General features: G+C 50.4%; 1 protein-coding gene across 1 annotated transcript; it reads right to left on the reverse strand.

Annotated features, from left to right (window-relative positions):
• Positions 1-11,143: 11,143 nt before the first annotated feature.
• LOC142906572 (uncharacterized) lies at positions 11,144-14,283 on the reverse strand. The gene has a single exon (XM_076054706.1). The coding sequence runs from the start codon at positions 14,264-14,266 to the stop codon at positions 11,870-11,872; it is 2,397 nt and encodes a 798-aa protein (XP_075910821.1). The 5' UTR covers positions 14,267-14,283; the 3' UTR covers positions 11,144-11,869.
• Positions 14,284-14,549: the final 266 nt, after the last annotated feature.

Raw genomic sequence — 14,549 nt, forward strand, 5'->3', positions numbered from 1 at the left:
CTTTGGTTCTGTTTGTAAAGTCACGTAGAATGAGATTAAAATAATAAAATGACACGATAAAATTCTCACGACGTTTTGGCCACAACGCAAGCGGCCGTCTTTAGGTGAAAGGTAACTGTCGGGATGACAGAGCTTCAATTAACGATGTTAAGATTCGTAGAGACTTTTAAGCTGGTTGGGATAAGTGAAGCACCTTGACAAAGGGGTTTACATATCAATAGCTGAGGGATTAGCTTGTGACTGGTCACGGAATTGGCTATGTTAAAGTCAAAACCTACACATCCACAGAGGCAACTAGTAATTTAGCATTGAAATAGCTAAGGGATTAGCTTGTGACTGGTCACAGGAATGGCTATGTTAAAGTCAAAACCTACACATCCACAGAGGCAACTAGTAATTTAGCATTGAAATAGCTAAGGGATTGGTTTGTGCAAATAGCTGAGGGATTATCTTTATTATTTTATTGTTTCCCTTCGACGTGACTTTACCGAAAGAACCAAGAATATAGTATATGAATTAGATCATTTATTTATTTTGCTAACTTTACAATTAATCGTACATTTTAATTGTACTAGTTTAATGTCTTCAGGTTTAGTTTCTAATTCTCTAGGATAAAACAAGTTATTTTGTCAAAAAGAATGACGTTAATTGGCGCATACATTGAAAGTGCAATTTTAAATGAACCGTGTCAGTCTTCAAATACTGTTCTGGTTATTCCCACCTTGTTGGTGTCCCTATTGTCTCCTGCACCCACTAACAACGGAGTTATTGTTGGGATGGAGAGAAGCACAGCCAGCAGCCAGCCAGGAAACTCGAGACATAGAATATATTAATAGCAGCATGACTTACACTGCTACAGCAGCGAGGTGGTCATGTAACTATTTACATTCTCTGTGTCGCAAACATTAAATGGCAACTAATCTTTCCGTGGTACGCTTGTCCCCACGATTTGAGGACCAATTCCTTAGCGAAGGATTTACTACCAATTGAAGGATGATACAAGTGAAATGTGAAGTGGTAAGATTGATCTTAGATCATTGCAAGCCAATCCCAGATTCTGAGTGCGGAGTGACTCGGCAGGGCCGACGGCGTGAGCCTGGCACCTTGGGAGTTGTCATGGTCAGGGAGCAATGAGGCCGCGTTACCGGTTGTCTTAGTTTTGGGGAATTCTGTGTCCAGAACTCTGATCCACAGTAACGATGAAACAAACACAATGTAGAAAAAATAACAGTTGCAACTGTTGCAGGAAATTGAAAGGCATTTTATTACAAAAAACAAACATCATTACCATTCACACAAACAGTATAGTATTATAGTAGTTCGAAAATTAGACTGTGGAAAATAGTCATGTGTAATGATGAAAAATACTTGAAGATAACATTTATCATTATCTTTTTGCAATATATGAACGTTTAATGGCAAATTAAAAGATGCGATACAATTTGACAATCCTTTACAGCGATACACTTAATCCAATGAAGTTGAATGTGAACGCTGAAACACGTAAATATTACTGAACATAGCGTGGATAGAAGAAACCGCTCTTTGGTTTTGTCGGTAAAGTCACGTAGAAATAAGAAATAATAAAATACAATTACAGAATAGCATACGACGTTTCGATTGCAACGCAAGCAATCATCATCAGGTATAGAATAGCTAAATTTAAGAGAGAGAGGAAACACAGAGGGATGAAGAAGCACGTCAAATTGAACAAGATTTAGTAAAGTTTGGAAACAATATAATGCAGCACAGAGGGTCGGTCAAACTAAATATCCACACAATTGAAACGTCAATAAAGCAGGTTGCTGGAACGGATGCTCCAGGCGCCACTCTACGCGTGAGTGGTGCCAGTGGACTGAGAGGCCGTGCCAGGAGTCGCTGTCGCTGGCTGCTCAATGACCACCACCCTCTCGGCTGCTGCAGGGAGGGCGCGGCGTTGAGCCTTGAACTTCAGCTTCCCGTCTTCAGTCAAGCAGCAGCTCACGCTCTGCGGGTCCACGTCCCTGGGCAGCTGCGTCTCCCTGTGGAACTCCTGGCAGCTGTGGCTGTAGCTGCCGCTGCTGACTTCTCCGCTCTTCACCTCGCGCCGTCCGGCCACCACCAGCTTGTCTCCAGACACCTTCACGGCCAGGTCCTGTGGGGAGAAGTCCTGCACGTCCAGGGACGCGACAAACCCGCCTCCCTGCTCCTGTGGATCTTCAATCTGGAACCCACTGCTCACGGCCGGCTGCTGCAGCAGTGCATCTCCGAGGCTGCCCGGAGCCCGCGTGTGGCTGCTGAGCTGATCGACTCCACGGAAGATTCTCTCCATCCTCTCGATCTCGCTCCTCATGTCTCGCTGCAGCTGCTGGAAGAGACTTTCACCGCGGGGGTTCCAGACCGGCCAGCCTGGCCAGACGCTCCTCTCCATCACGTGCATCGCAGGGAAGTAAACACTCAGGGCCATGCTTGTTGATGTGCTTCACAGTGAGGCTCGCTTCAGCTGTGAGCGCTGCTCCCTCCTCCGCCGATGTTCTGCCAGTGCAGCTACAGGAGCTGCTTTAATAGCCCTGGCAGTAGCTAAGAGCAGATGCCAGGGGCAGCCAGAAGCGTCCAGAATGATGCAGCTGCTCCCAGGGCTTCCTCCATCCGCACAGAATCAAGAGCGTGACTCGTGTCTCAGGCTGCAGTTTGTGAGCAGTTTACTGCCATGGAATTCACTCAGCACTGATAATGAATGTAAAACAGAGTGATGCGCTATTCTATATTTAATTGAAATTACTACACTTTGAAGGGTGATACAAACCGAAACTTAAATTCTCGCTTACACAGCACAATGACATCATCAGCCTTATCAGGAAAGACTGAGTCACACAAAGACAACGAATGTCCCTTACATTTCACTTAATAAAAAAACTATCAATTCTGTACAATGGTTATTTTTAAAATATACGTTATGCTATAGTTTGATACTTACACATTGGCAGGGTGAACTAAATGCTATTGTAGTAAACTGCTCACAAACTGCAGCCTGAGACACGAGTCACGCTCTTGATTCTGTGCGGATGGAGGAAGCCTCTGGGAGCAGCTGCGTCATTCTGGACGCTTCTGGCTCCACCTGGCATCTGCTCGTAGGTACTGCCAGGGCTATAAAAGCAGCTCCTGTAGCTGCACTGGCAGAACATCGGGGGACGAGGGAGCAGCGCTCACAGCTGAAGCGAGCCTCACTGTGAAGCACATCAACAAGCATGGCCCTGAGTGTTTACTTCCCTGCGATGCACGTGATGGAGAGGAGCGTCTGGCCAGGCTGGCCGGTCTGGAACCCCCGCGGTGAAAGTCTCTTCCAGCAGCTGCAGCGAGACATGAGGAGCGAGATCGAGAGGATGGAGAGAATCTTCCGTGGAGTCGATCAGCTCAGCAGCCACACGCGGGCTCCGGGCAGCCTCGGAGACGCACTGCTGCAGCAGCCGGCCGTGAGCAGTGGGTTCCAGATTGAAGATCCACAGGAGCAGGGAGGCGGGTTTGTCGCGTCCCTGGACGTGCAGGACTTCGCCCCACAAGACCTGGCCGTGAAGGTGTCTGGAGACAAGCTGGTGGTGGCCGGACGGCGCGAGGTGAAGAGCGGAGAAGTCAGCAGCGGCAGCTACAGCCACAGCTGCCAGGAGTTCCACAGGGAGACGCAGCTGCCCAGGGACGTGGACCCGCAGAGCGTGAGCTGCTGCTTGACTGAAGACGGGAAGCTGAAGTTCAAGGCTCAGCGCCGCGCCCTCCCTGCAGCGGCCGAGAGGGTGGTGGTCATTGAGTAGCCAGCGACAGCGACTCCTGGCACGGCCTCTCAGTCCACTGGCACCACTCACGCGTAGAGTGGCGCCTGGAGCATCCATTCCAGCAACCTGCTTCATTGATGTTTTAATTGTGTGGATACTTTGTTAAATCAGTTTCTTCTATTCACGATATGTTCACTAATATGTACGTGTTTCAGCGTTTCCAGTTAACTTAATTTGATTATGTGTATCGCTGTACAGGATTGTTAAATTGTTTCACATCGTTTTAATTTGCCATGACACTTTCATATATTGCAATAAGATAATGGTAAATGTTATCTTCAAGATTTTTCATCAAATCTGCTATAGCAATGTAAGTCATACTGCTATTACAATAATGTATGCCTCGAGTTTCCTTACTGGCTGGGTTTCTCTCCACCACAAAATTAACTCTGTTAGTGGGTTCCAGCTGTTTCCACCGAAACTAACTGGGTAACTGGCTACACGGATTTTTCCGTTTACAGTCACAAATAAACATTTCACATACATGCAGGCATCGACTTACGAACCACTCGACTTACGAATTTCCGCACTTAGGAACCAGCTTCCATGAAATGTGTTTTAACATTGAGAATTACAACGCGAACTCGCACTTGCAAACTGAACCGAGGATCTATTTTTTTTCAGCGGAGCGATCCTCCACGAGTTGTGTCACCCTCGCGCTTCCAGTGTTTGTGCTCGTGTGTGCGTGCACGCACGTGTGTACATTATTGTGTTCCCACTTACAAACCGTTTGACTCACGAACGGGTCCCAGGAACTCATTGAGTTCATAAGTCGAGGACTGTCGGGATCGTGTATGAAACATAAAATACATACAAATTTATAAAAACATTTTATGTTCAAATACCTTGCGTCCTGATGTTGGCTTGCTTGTCGTAAGGGGCGAAATGAGTCACTACAATTGCACACACACAGACAACAACCGCCACTAAGTGGCTGTGACGTTGCTACGGCACTTGTGCCAGGCTAAGTGCACTTTATGGCCACGTGATCACGGGTCAGATTCAGCTGCCATGGTTTGACAGAGATGAGTGGCAGATGCGTCAGCTGTGCCTCCCCTACTGTGCCAACTTGATGTGTTTTATCCGCCTAAGGCTCTGCTCCTTGTTGTGAGCGTCTCTCTGCTGCCCTCTGTTGTTGCTGGAGGGCGACTACCTCCAACTGCCCAGTATCGTACATCATGAGTCTCCTCCACATAGGCCGCGCTTTACACTGCTGGTACCAGTCATTCGCAAGTCAATTCAGTTCCACATCCTCTTGTACCACATCATTTAATCTCTTCTCTAGCCCGTGCCGCGCCTGTTTAGCCCCCTTTAATGCAGTGGTTAGGGAGGCGTGGTACATGACCCAGCCAATGTAGCATTACCTGCTGGAGGCGCTTACCGATGGGACTTTGTCCAGATCTGTCAAGGATTGTGAGCTCACACAATCCAGCCTGGTTAAACCCAGGATGGATCGTAGGAAGGCCATCCTGAATGTTTATAACCGGCGAAGATGTTCCATTAGGGGGGTCCACGTTTGGCAAGCATCGAGAAGGAAGGGCATGACCGTGGCCGAGAAGATCCGAAGACTGCTGTGGAGCGACAGATATCAGGTAGCTTCCACACAGCGTCATGCAACCGATGAAAAGATAATGCCGCTCGACTGATTCGGAGTGAGACCTCTTCTGTCAAACCGGAGTTGGTCATAAGCACACTATCCAGATGTGGAAAACTATCCAATTTACAACTGCCCCATCACCAATGGGGAGTTAAGGGGTGGAGGGTTTAATGCAGACATGGGCTGGGCTTTTTAATCCGGCCCCCTGAACGTGTCCAAATATTATTAAATTAAATTTTACCTTTCACCTGTAATGCCCTCATTTCCCCATTAGATGGAGCACTTTGACCGGGAGTGTGGTAATTGGTTTGGGCGCAGGCCTCAGATGTTTTCATGATGTTTGATCAGTCACGTTACGACATGTTTTTGTATTGTTCATGTTCGTGCAATTTGTTAAATTGCCTTGCAAATAAATGCTTTGCTACCTGTTAAAGGCCAAATCCTTTCATGTAATGATTATTACATGTCATTTATATTAGTTCACACAAACACTCCATCCATCTGTTCCTTGCCCGGCCCCTCTGTCAAATTTTAGAACCCATTGTGGCCCGCGAGTAAAAAAAATTGCCCACGCCTTGTTTAATGGCACAACATAGCGAGGCAGGTGCTTAGTTTTGGTGGGGCTGATGGTTAAGGCCCCACCTCTTAGTGCAGGGGTGGGGAACCTTTTTTGTGCCAAGGGCCATTTGGATATTTATAACATCATTCGGGGGCCATACAAAATCATCAACTTAAAAATTAGCCTATTATATTTGGTCAAACATTTAATTAACTCACCCCTAATGCGATGGCTGGAACTGCTTCTCTTTGGTGAGGCGTGTGGAGATATTAGCTGGCATTGATGATGTTAGCTGGTATTGATGATGTTAGCTGGTATTGATGATGTTGCACTCGCAACTGCTTTTCCAGGTTTGCTCCAAGATTGATTGAATTTCGAGTCCCGCCTGCGGTTGCCTTGGCAGGGCCAGACCAAATGATTTCGCAGGCCTCATGGCTGGCGGGCCGGACGTTCCCCACCCCTGTCTAGTGGCACGCTCCAGGTCTAGATCATTCGCATACGTAACATGGATGACAAATCGGGAGCAAGCTCTCAAGCGCACCCGGGCATCAATCCGCCTCCCATTGTATCTATATCAGATATAGATTGCTCTGGTACGGACATGGAAGGTTTCTCGAACGACGTGGACCAAAAATATTTTAAACAGTGTACGGAGCCAGAGGACATTACTGTCGAACCCCAAGGTTAACGGGGAATAGCTTCGTCTTCCGGCAAAGTAGCTTTACTCGGCCCTGCTCAATATCATGGAAGTCCTTAATTATTGTGAGCAGAGAGTCAGAGACTCCGAAAGCATGAAGAACAACCCAGAGTCCAGACCTATTGATGGTATCATAGGCATTGACCAGGTCAATAAAGCAGAGCTGTAAGTCCTGTCGGAATTCAACACTCCTCTGCTGTAGCAAACGGAAGGAAGATGTGGCATCTGTGGCTGCCCTGGCCTGAAACCACAATGGGGCTCCCCAATCCTCTTCTCAGCATGCCTGGCAAGGTGATGTTGAATAATCCTTGCCAGGACTTTTTCCGGCACTCTAACACAGGCACAGACTCTAACCAAAACTATCGAGTAATTACACGGTTAATTTAAAATTGCACTTTCAATTAATGTGCCTATTAATGTCATTATTTCGGCAAAAATGTTTTTATCTTAAACTAGTGCAACGAAAAAAATACCCTTTATTGTAAAATTTGCAAAATAAAGACGATATAATTCCTGTACTGTTTTAGTTTATCTTTCTGAATACACATTTAATGAAAATGTGTTTTAGTGAATGGTTGTTTTTGAAGGTGATATCGTGTAAATGTTTTCCAAAGCTGCTTATGCAGCCGTCACCATCTCCAGCCGTGATTTCTCCACTTCTGTCCGAAGCCATCACCATCTCTTGCGGATTTGCAATGCAAAAATCTGTCTGGCTACTGCCCACCGGTTGATTTATTCGATCCATCTTCGCAGTGGACGCTCTATTGGTTGTGTTCCCTCCTTTAGCTCCCATTCCCACGTTAGTCACGACCACCGGCCGTCATCTCTTCAAGTTGTGTGTCCTGCCTCACCCCACCTTTCTAAACTAAAATTATGCCTTTAATTTGCATATGATGCCCAATTGACGTGTCCGTCTTCCATTCTCAGTTTAATTCCTAGCATGTGCATCTCTATGCTTCCTTGTGCACTTCTCAACATTGGTTCCATTGTCTTCGTCAATGGCCATGTTTGTGATGCATCTGTTGTTGCAGGTCATATCCACTGATTAAAAAACGTTCTGCTTTAGGAAAATGGCTTTGTTACGTTTCATGATTTAAGTTCAGATTCCAATCAGCACTGTGCTCTGCCCTGATACGCCTCTCTTAATAATTTTCATCCCTCTCCCCCTTCAACAACCGCCCCACGTATAAATGCACTTCTATGTTTTCAAGTTGTGTCCCTGTTCTTTTTGTTCAATTTGTTATTCCCCCGCACCTCCAATAAGCATGGTTGCCTGCGTACGGTGCGAAAGAAGTTCAGCATGCAAACATACGCTGCGTTGAAAACTTACTCTACAGCATATTCACACTGGAGACGCAGGAGGGTGCTGCTATGAGATTGCCACATTTTTGACTGTAGACAAAGCCCTGACAGATTTCTCAGTCAGCACTCAGTCTAGAATTATCAGAACTACACAGTAAACGACACAATGCGGGTGCTATATCTCGTAAGAATGAATACCCACCACCTAAACACAAATGGTAATTCCTGGACAGGTGACAACTCTAGCCATGCCCATGAAAAAATATATAGTGACTAACTTGGAGACGTAACTTCTTCGAGGCAATTCTTTAATTACACACCGAGCATACTGTTACACACTCTCTGCTGTAATACAACGCTCTGTCCCTCGCTTAAACGCAACTCTGCACTGGTGGCTAGCCTACAACACAACGCTCGCCATCTGACACTGACGGCGCTGAACTAAGACAGGCAACTACTGCTAGCAGCACAATTATCAAGTGGATGACAACAGCGGCGAAGGCGACGATCTTCAACAGCAACGACGACGACGACGGCGATCCCACTCCAAACGATGGCCCTCATCCCCTGCTCGGGGTCCCCTTTAATCCTGTTAGCGTGGCCTCGCTCCACTCCGGCCAGGCTCCCCTTCTAGAATCTACTAGCAGGCTCTCGACGTGTCCTACCCGAGATCCTTCTCAGGTCTATTACGTGGTCTGCTGTCAATCAGGGCAGCTTCACTCTGCAGATCCCCTTCCCTGCCAGCAGCCAGCGCTATGCTACGTAGTGACCAATTCTATGTGACTACACATACACAACATCCTGACCATCACTCGCCTATGCGGATGATAAAATATCAAGCATTGGAGATTTAATTCTGATCTACTGTTGTTCGTTTTGATTGATTTTGGCACAGTTTAAAATATATATTTTCATATCAGTACCAGCGGGAAGTACCCAGCGTTTCCCGGGGGAAAAATATATTTACAAACTTGTCTTCTCTTAAAAACATAACATATACATACACAAACACTAAGCTATTGTGCCCTTTGTCCATTTGTCCGTCAACAAAATTATAGGAGCGACACTGGAAAAACGGCGTATTCTATTATTTAATTTATTTTCTGTCAACGTGACTTTACCGAAAGAACCAAAGAGTAATTCCTGCAGTCACGAAAACTTTGAATCTAGTTTTAGCGTGTTAATGTTAAATAAACGTGTTGTCTCCTATAGAAGCCTGAGTCTCCATTTGAGCCCACTACAACTGGTGTTGGAAGTGGCCAAACGTTAGTTAATTAACTATAGATTATGGAGACTAGGCGAACAATACGTACCAGGTCTCCAGATGAAGAGGACGACGACCCACCGGCCCCGGGGATGTCGGCGCAATCCCCCAGCCCCCACTGGGGGCCTGGGGTGTCCACCTCCGGTTCCAAACCGCCCTCCAAATTGCCTTACCTACGAGTCCTACTTGGTACAGGCCGGACCCGCTATTGCCCCCTGTTGGGCCCTGACTGCAGCTACATATTTTCCAGTAGTGGTGGCGGCGTATTACGCCTGACAATTACCCACCACATTAAGAAGCACGATGGTAGCTTGCAGTTGTGTGTCGACTTTAGGAAGCTTCATAAGATATCGGTGGCTGATGCGTATCCTCTCCCTCGGATGGACGATTCCCTGGACGCTCTGGCGGGAGTACAGAACTTCTCCACCCTTGATCTCCTGTCCGGATTTTGGCATTTGCCACTAAATGAGGCCTCTAAACCCAAACGGCTTTTCGAACACCTCAAGGCCTGTTTGAATTAAATCAGCTTCCCATGGGACTCCACGCAGCACCGGCTACGTTCCAATGACTGATGGAGCTGGTGCTGGCTGGACTTCAATGGGACTCATGCTTACAATACCTCGACGATGTCATCGTCTTCAGCCGTACGTTCAAAGAACATCTTGATTGGTTACGCGCTGTCTTTCTTAAAATGCGAGCAGCCCATCTCAAATTCAAGCCGCAGAAGTGTTACCCCCTTCAGAAATCCGTGCGGTATCTCGGTCATATTGTCAGTAAATCGGGCATGGCGATAGATCCCGACAAAACCACGTGTGTTCGGACGTGGCCGACCCCCACGTTGATGATGCAGGTGCAGAGTTTTATTGGTTTTGCGTCTTATTATCGCCGGTTTGTCACTGGGTTCGCTACCTTCGCAAAACCTCTCCACGCCTTGACGGTTATGGGTCAGAGGTTTCATTGGGGGGAGGAGGAAGCCGCATTTGTTGCACTTCGCAATTCCCCTCCGCTACTCTGACTTTGCCATGCCGTGTGTCCTTGATACTGACGCAACCAACACCAGCATTGGCGCGGTTCTGTCCCAGGTTGTCAACGGGGTGGAGTGTGTTGTTGCATACGGCAGCAGAGTGCTGTCGCCAGCCGAACAGCGTTACTGTGTCACGCGCCGGGAACTATTCAGGTCTCCCGCATTAACGAGTTGATTGCTCTGGACATCCCTGGTTCGGTTCCCGTCACCCCTCGTGGGAATAAATATTTGTTGGTTGGCGTCGAATATTTATCGCGCTGGCCGATGGCCTGGCAGCTATGGATGGGAGCCATCCGGTAGTGCCACCTAGGCACATGCCATGGTACAATGGTGAGCACACAGGACTTGTAATCAATACAGAGGTACTATGTACAGGGGCGGCAAGCAGCTAAAAAATGGTGCACGTTTATTATAAATACGACATTCTCAAATGGTTTCGAAATTAAGTGTCTTATCAGCAGAATCGTGCAGAGTTTCTGCCGAACATACACAGCATTAGTTCCTAACACACTTTGGCAGAGTTGGTGTCACTGCCCGGGAAAGGAACATTAATGGTGATTTTGTGGAAAGTCAGGTGAAATGGGTGGTTGGTCAGACTGACCAGCACCCTGTGCTGTGTGCATCGCTCGTGGTTCTGGCCACCAATCGCCAAGCAAATTGGTTGCAGAGACTTCCACGTGTAGAGTGACTTCAGTTGTGTGCAACCGAGTTGCGCAACTGCTTGCACCGGCTGTGGCCGTGTGCGGAAAGCTAACTCGGGTCAAACCTGGGTTTCAAAGCGCGGTGTAGCGTTAACCATGACACTACCGCTCCACACAATCACACACACGCGAAGATCGACACCAAATACGTGCTCTGTTGCACCGCACAGCAACTCACACGCACACTGCAGTGTCCAATAACAACACAAATGTATTAATCATGACAACCACCTGCTCTGCCACTCAAAGCAATGTCCATCACATGGCCATCAACGCGACACATATAGTTTATCACGGTCACCCGACCAGCAGGAGTCACGTGTGTGAGCAGTCCGTGAATGTCGCCGGGCTATGGTGATGCAGTGGTGTGGGTTGGACAAGGGGCGGATGATGATGTCTGTCGTGGAAATCTGTGGAGCGGCACGGAACAAAAGTGGGACGGGTGGCCCAGTGTGGAGCAGGAGCCGCTCGGCTGGGACGAAGGTGGGGAGGAATCCACTGATCCGGTGGAGGCGTGGGGAGGAGGGCGGGACGCCGCGTGAAGCGCGACTCGTGGGAGTGGTGCCAGGCAGAAGGGGCACCTGGGACTCCGTACGCGGGACCCCGGCCGCTGCACCTGGGCTGGGGGGGGATCCGCTGCCCTGCAGGTGGAGCGAGGCCGGGGGGAAGGTGCTCTCGGTCCGGGTGGATGGGACGAATCAATGCGGATGGAGTTGAGGATTCGAGAGGAGGTTTGCGGAGGCGGGGAGGAAGGCGGCTGTTGCGGGACTTGCGGTAACGCTGCCGTGAAGAACAGGGAGCAAAAGACTCGTGTGCCGGGCCCGGTCTGGTATCACGGTGGGGTGGAGGAGCCCAGGGCTCTGGTGGAGGTGGAGGCAGGTGGAAAGCAGGGAGCTCCCAATCCTGGGGGTTAGCTTGATTACTCATGGGTGGAGGTGATGGTGCGAGTGGCGGTGGTGGCGATAGTGGCAGTGGAGGCGATGGCAGAAGTGAAGGTTGAGGCAATGGCAGGAGTGAAGGTGGAGTCGATGTCAGCAGTGGGGGTAGAGTTGATATCAGTGGTGGAGGCAATGGCCTGAGTAGAGATGGAGGCGATGGCAGCAGTGGAGCCGATGGCCCGATTGGAGGTGTAGGCGATGGCAGCAGTGGGGGCGATGTCCTGAGTAGAGATGGAGGCGATGGCCTGAGTAGAGGTAGAGGCGATGGCCTGAGTAGAGGTGGAGGCGATGGCCTGAGTTGAGGTGGAGACGATGGCCTGAGTAGAGGTGGAGGCGATGGCCCGAGTGGAGGTGGAGGCGATTGCCTGAGTAGAGGTGGAGACGATGGCCTGAGTAGAGGTGGAGGCGATGTTCTGAGTAGAGGTAGAGGCGATGGCCTGAGTTGAGGTGGAGACGATGGCATGAGTAGAGGTGGAGGCGATGGCCTGAGTAGAGATGGAGGCGATGGCCTGAGTAGAGGTGGAGGCGATGGCCTGAGTGGAGGTGGAGGCGATGGCCTGAGTTGAGGTGGGGACGATGGCATGAGTGGAGGTAGAGGCGATTGCCTGAGTGGAGGTGGAGGCGATGGCCTGAGTAGAGGTGGAGGCGATGGCCTGAGTGGAGGTGGAGGCGATGGCCTGAGTAGAGGTGGAGGCGATGGCCCGAGTGAAGGTGGAGAAGATGGCCCGAGTGGAGGTGGAGGCGATGGCCTGAGTGGAGGTGGAGGCGATGGAAGCAGTGGAGGTGGAGTTGATATCAGTGGGGGAGGCGATGGCCTGAGTAGAGGTGGAGGCGATGGCCCGAGTGGAGGTGGAGGCGATGGCCTGAGTGGAGGTGGAGGCGATGGAAGCAGTGGAGGTGGAGTTGATATCAGTGGGGGAGGCGATGGCCTGAGTAGAGATGGAGACGATGTCCTGAGTGGAGGTGGAGGCGATGGCCTGAGTAGAGGTGGAGGCGATGGCCTGAGTTGAGGTGGAGACGATGGCATGAGTAGAGGTGGAGGCGATGGCCTGAGTAGAGATGGAGGCGATGGCCTGAGTAGAGGTGGAGGCGATGGCCTGAGTAGAGGTGGAGGCGATGGCCCGAGTGGAGGTAGAGGCGATTGCCTGAGTGGAGGTGGAGGCGATGGCCTGAGTAGAGGTGGAGGCGATGGCCTGAGTGGAGGTGGAGGCGATGGCCTGAGTAGAGGTGGAGGCGATGGCCCGAGTGGAGGTGGAGAAGATGGCCCGAGTGGAGGTGGAGGCGATGGCCTGAGTGGAGGTGGAGGCGATGGAAGCAGTGGAGGTGGAGTTGATATCAGTGGGGGAGGCGATGGCCTGAGTAGAGATGGAGACGATGGCCTGAGTGGAGGTGGAGGCGATGGCCTGAGTAGAGGTGGAGGCGATGGCCTGAGTAGAGGTGGAGGCGATGGCCCGAGTGGAGGTAGAGGCGATTGCCTGAGTGGAGGTGGAGGCGATGGCCTGAGTAGAGGTGGAGGCGATGGCCTGAGTGGAGGTGGAGGCGATGGCCTGAGTAGAGGTGGAGGCGATGGCCCGAGTGGAGGTGGAGAAGATGGCCCGAGTGGAGGTGGAGGCGATGGCCTGAGTGGAGGTGGAGGCGATGGAAGCAGTGGAGGTGGAGTTGATATCAGTGGGGGAGGCGATGGCCTGAGTAGAGATGGAGACGATGGCCTGAGTGGAGGTGGAGGCGATGGCCTGAGTAGAGGTGGAGGCGATGGCCTGAGTAGAGGTGGAGGCGATGGCCCGAGTGGAGGTGGAGGCGATGGCCCGAGTGGAGGTGGAGGCGATGGCCCGAGTGGAGGTGGAGGCGATGGAAGCATTGGAGGTGGAGTTGATATCAGTGGGGGAGGCGATGGCCTGAGTAGAGATGGAGGCAATGGCCCGAGTGGAGGTGGAGGCGATGGAAGCATTGGAGGTGCAGTTGATATCAGTGGGGGAGGCGATGGCCTGAGTAGAGATGGAGGCGATGGCCTGAGTGGAGGTGGAGGCGATGGCAGCGGTGGAGGCGATGGCAGCGGTGGAGGCGATGGCCCGAGTAGAGATGGAGGCAATGGCCCGAGTGGAGGTGGAGGCGATGGCCCCAGTGGGAGCGATGGCCTGAGTGGAGCTGGATTCTTCAGGTGAGGAGCACAGCTCTGCTTGGTGCCGGGGCTGTTTCCCCTCCCCTGCGCCCGCCGCTTTCGTCTCCGCGCCGCGGCCATACGAGCCCGAGGACTCGGTGCTCGGCCGAGACCTCCACCTTTCTTTCTCTGCAGCGCCCGGGAAATCTTCCTCCTTCCGGTCCTCATCCTCATTCTCATCGCTCTCTGCAAAAGTTACGAAAAACATCAACGGCGTCATTAGCTGAATCTCCCTGCTCCGTGTCTGTGAGTGCGTTGTGACCCTGGGGACAGACTTGCGAGTTTGTTTTTTACGTTTTTGAGCCAGGAGGCCAGGATTGGGAAAAACTTGGGCCATTTTTCATCCAGGCAACTGGAGAGCAGCACAGACTAAGTCTTACTTACCAAACATTTAAACTAACAACAGCATACTCTTTGGTTTCTTTCGGTAAAGTCACGTAGATAGAAAAATAACTAATAAAGTGAAACCTTGGATTGCGAGCATAATTCCTTATGGAAACGTG

This window comes from Petromyzon marinus, chromosome 4 (genome assembly GCF_048934315.1).
Source record: "Petromyzon marinus isolate PM22_M1 ecotype Great Lakes invasive population chromosome 4, UKy_Petmar_22M1.pri1.0, whole genome shotgun sequence".
NCBI lineage: Eukaryota > Metazoa > Chordata > Hyperoartia > Petromyzontiformes > Petromyzontidae > Petromyzon > Petromyzon marinus.

Coding starts and splice junctions, on each gene's coding strand:
- LOC142906572 (XM_076054706.1), bottom strand. CDS start 14,266: ATGACGCCGTTGATGTTTTTCGTAACTTTTGCAGAGAGCGATGAGAAT.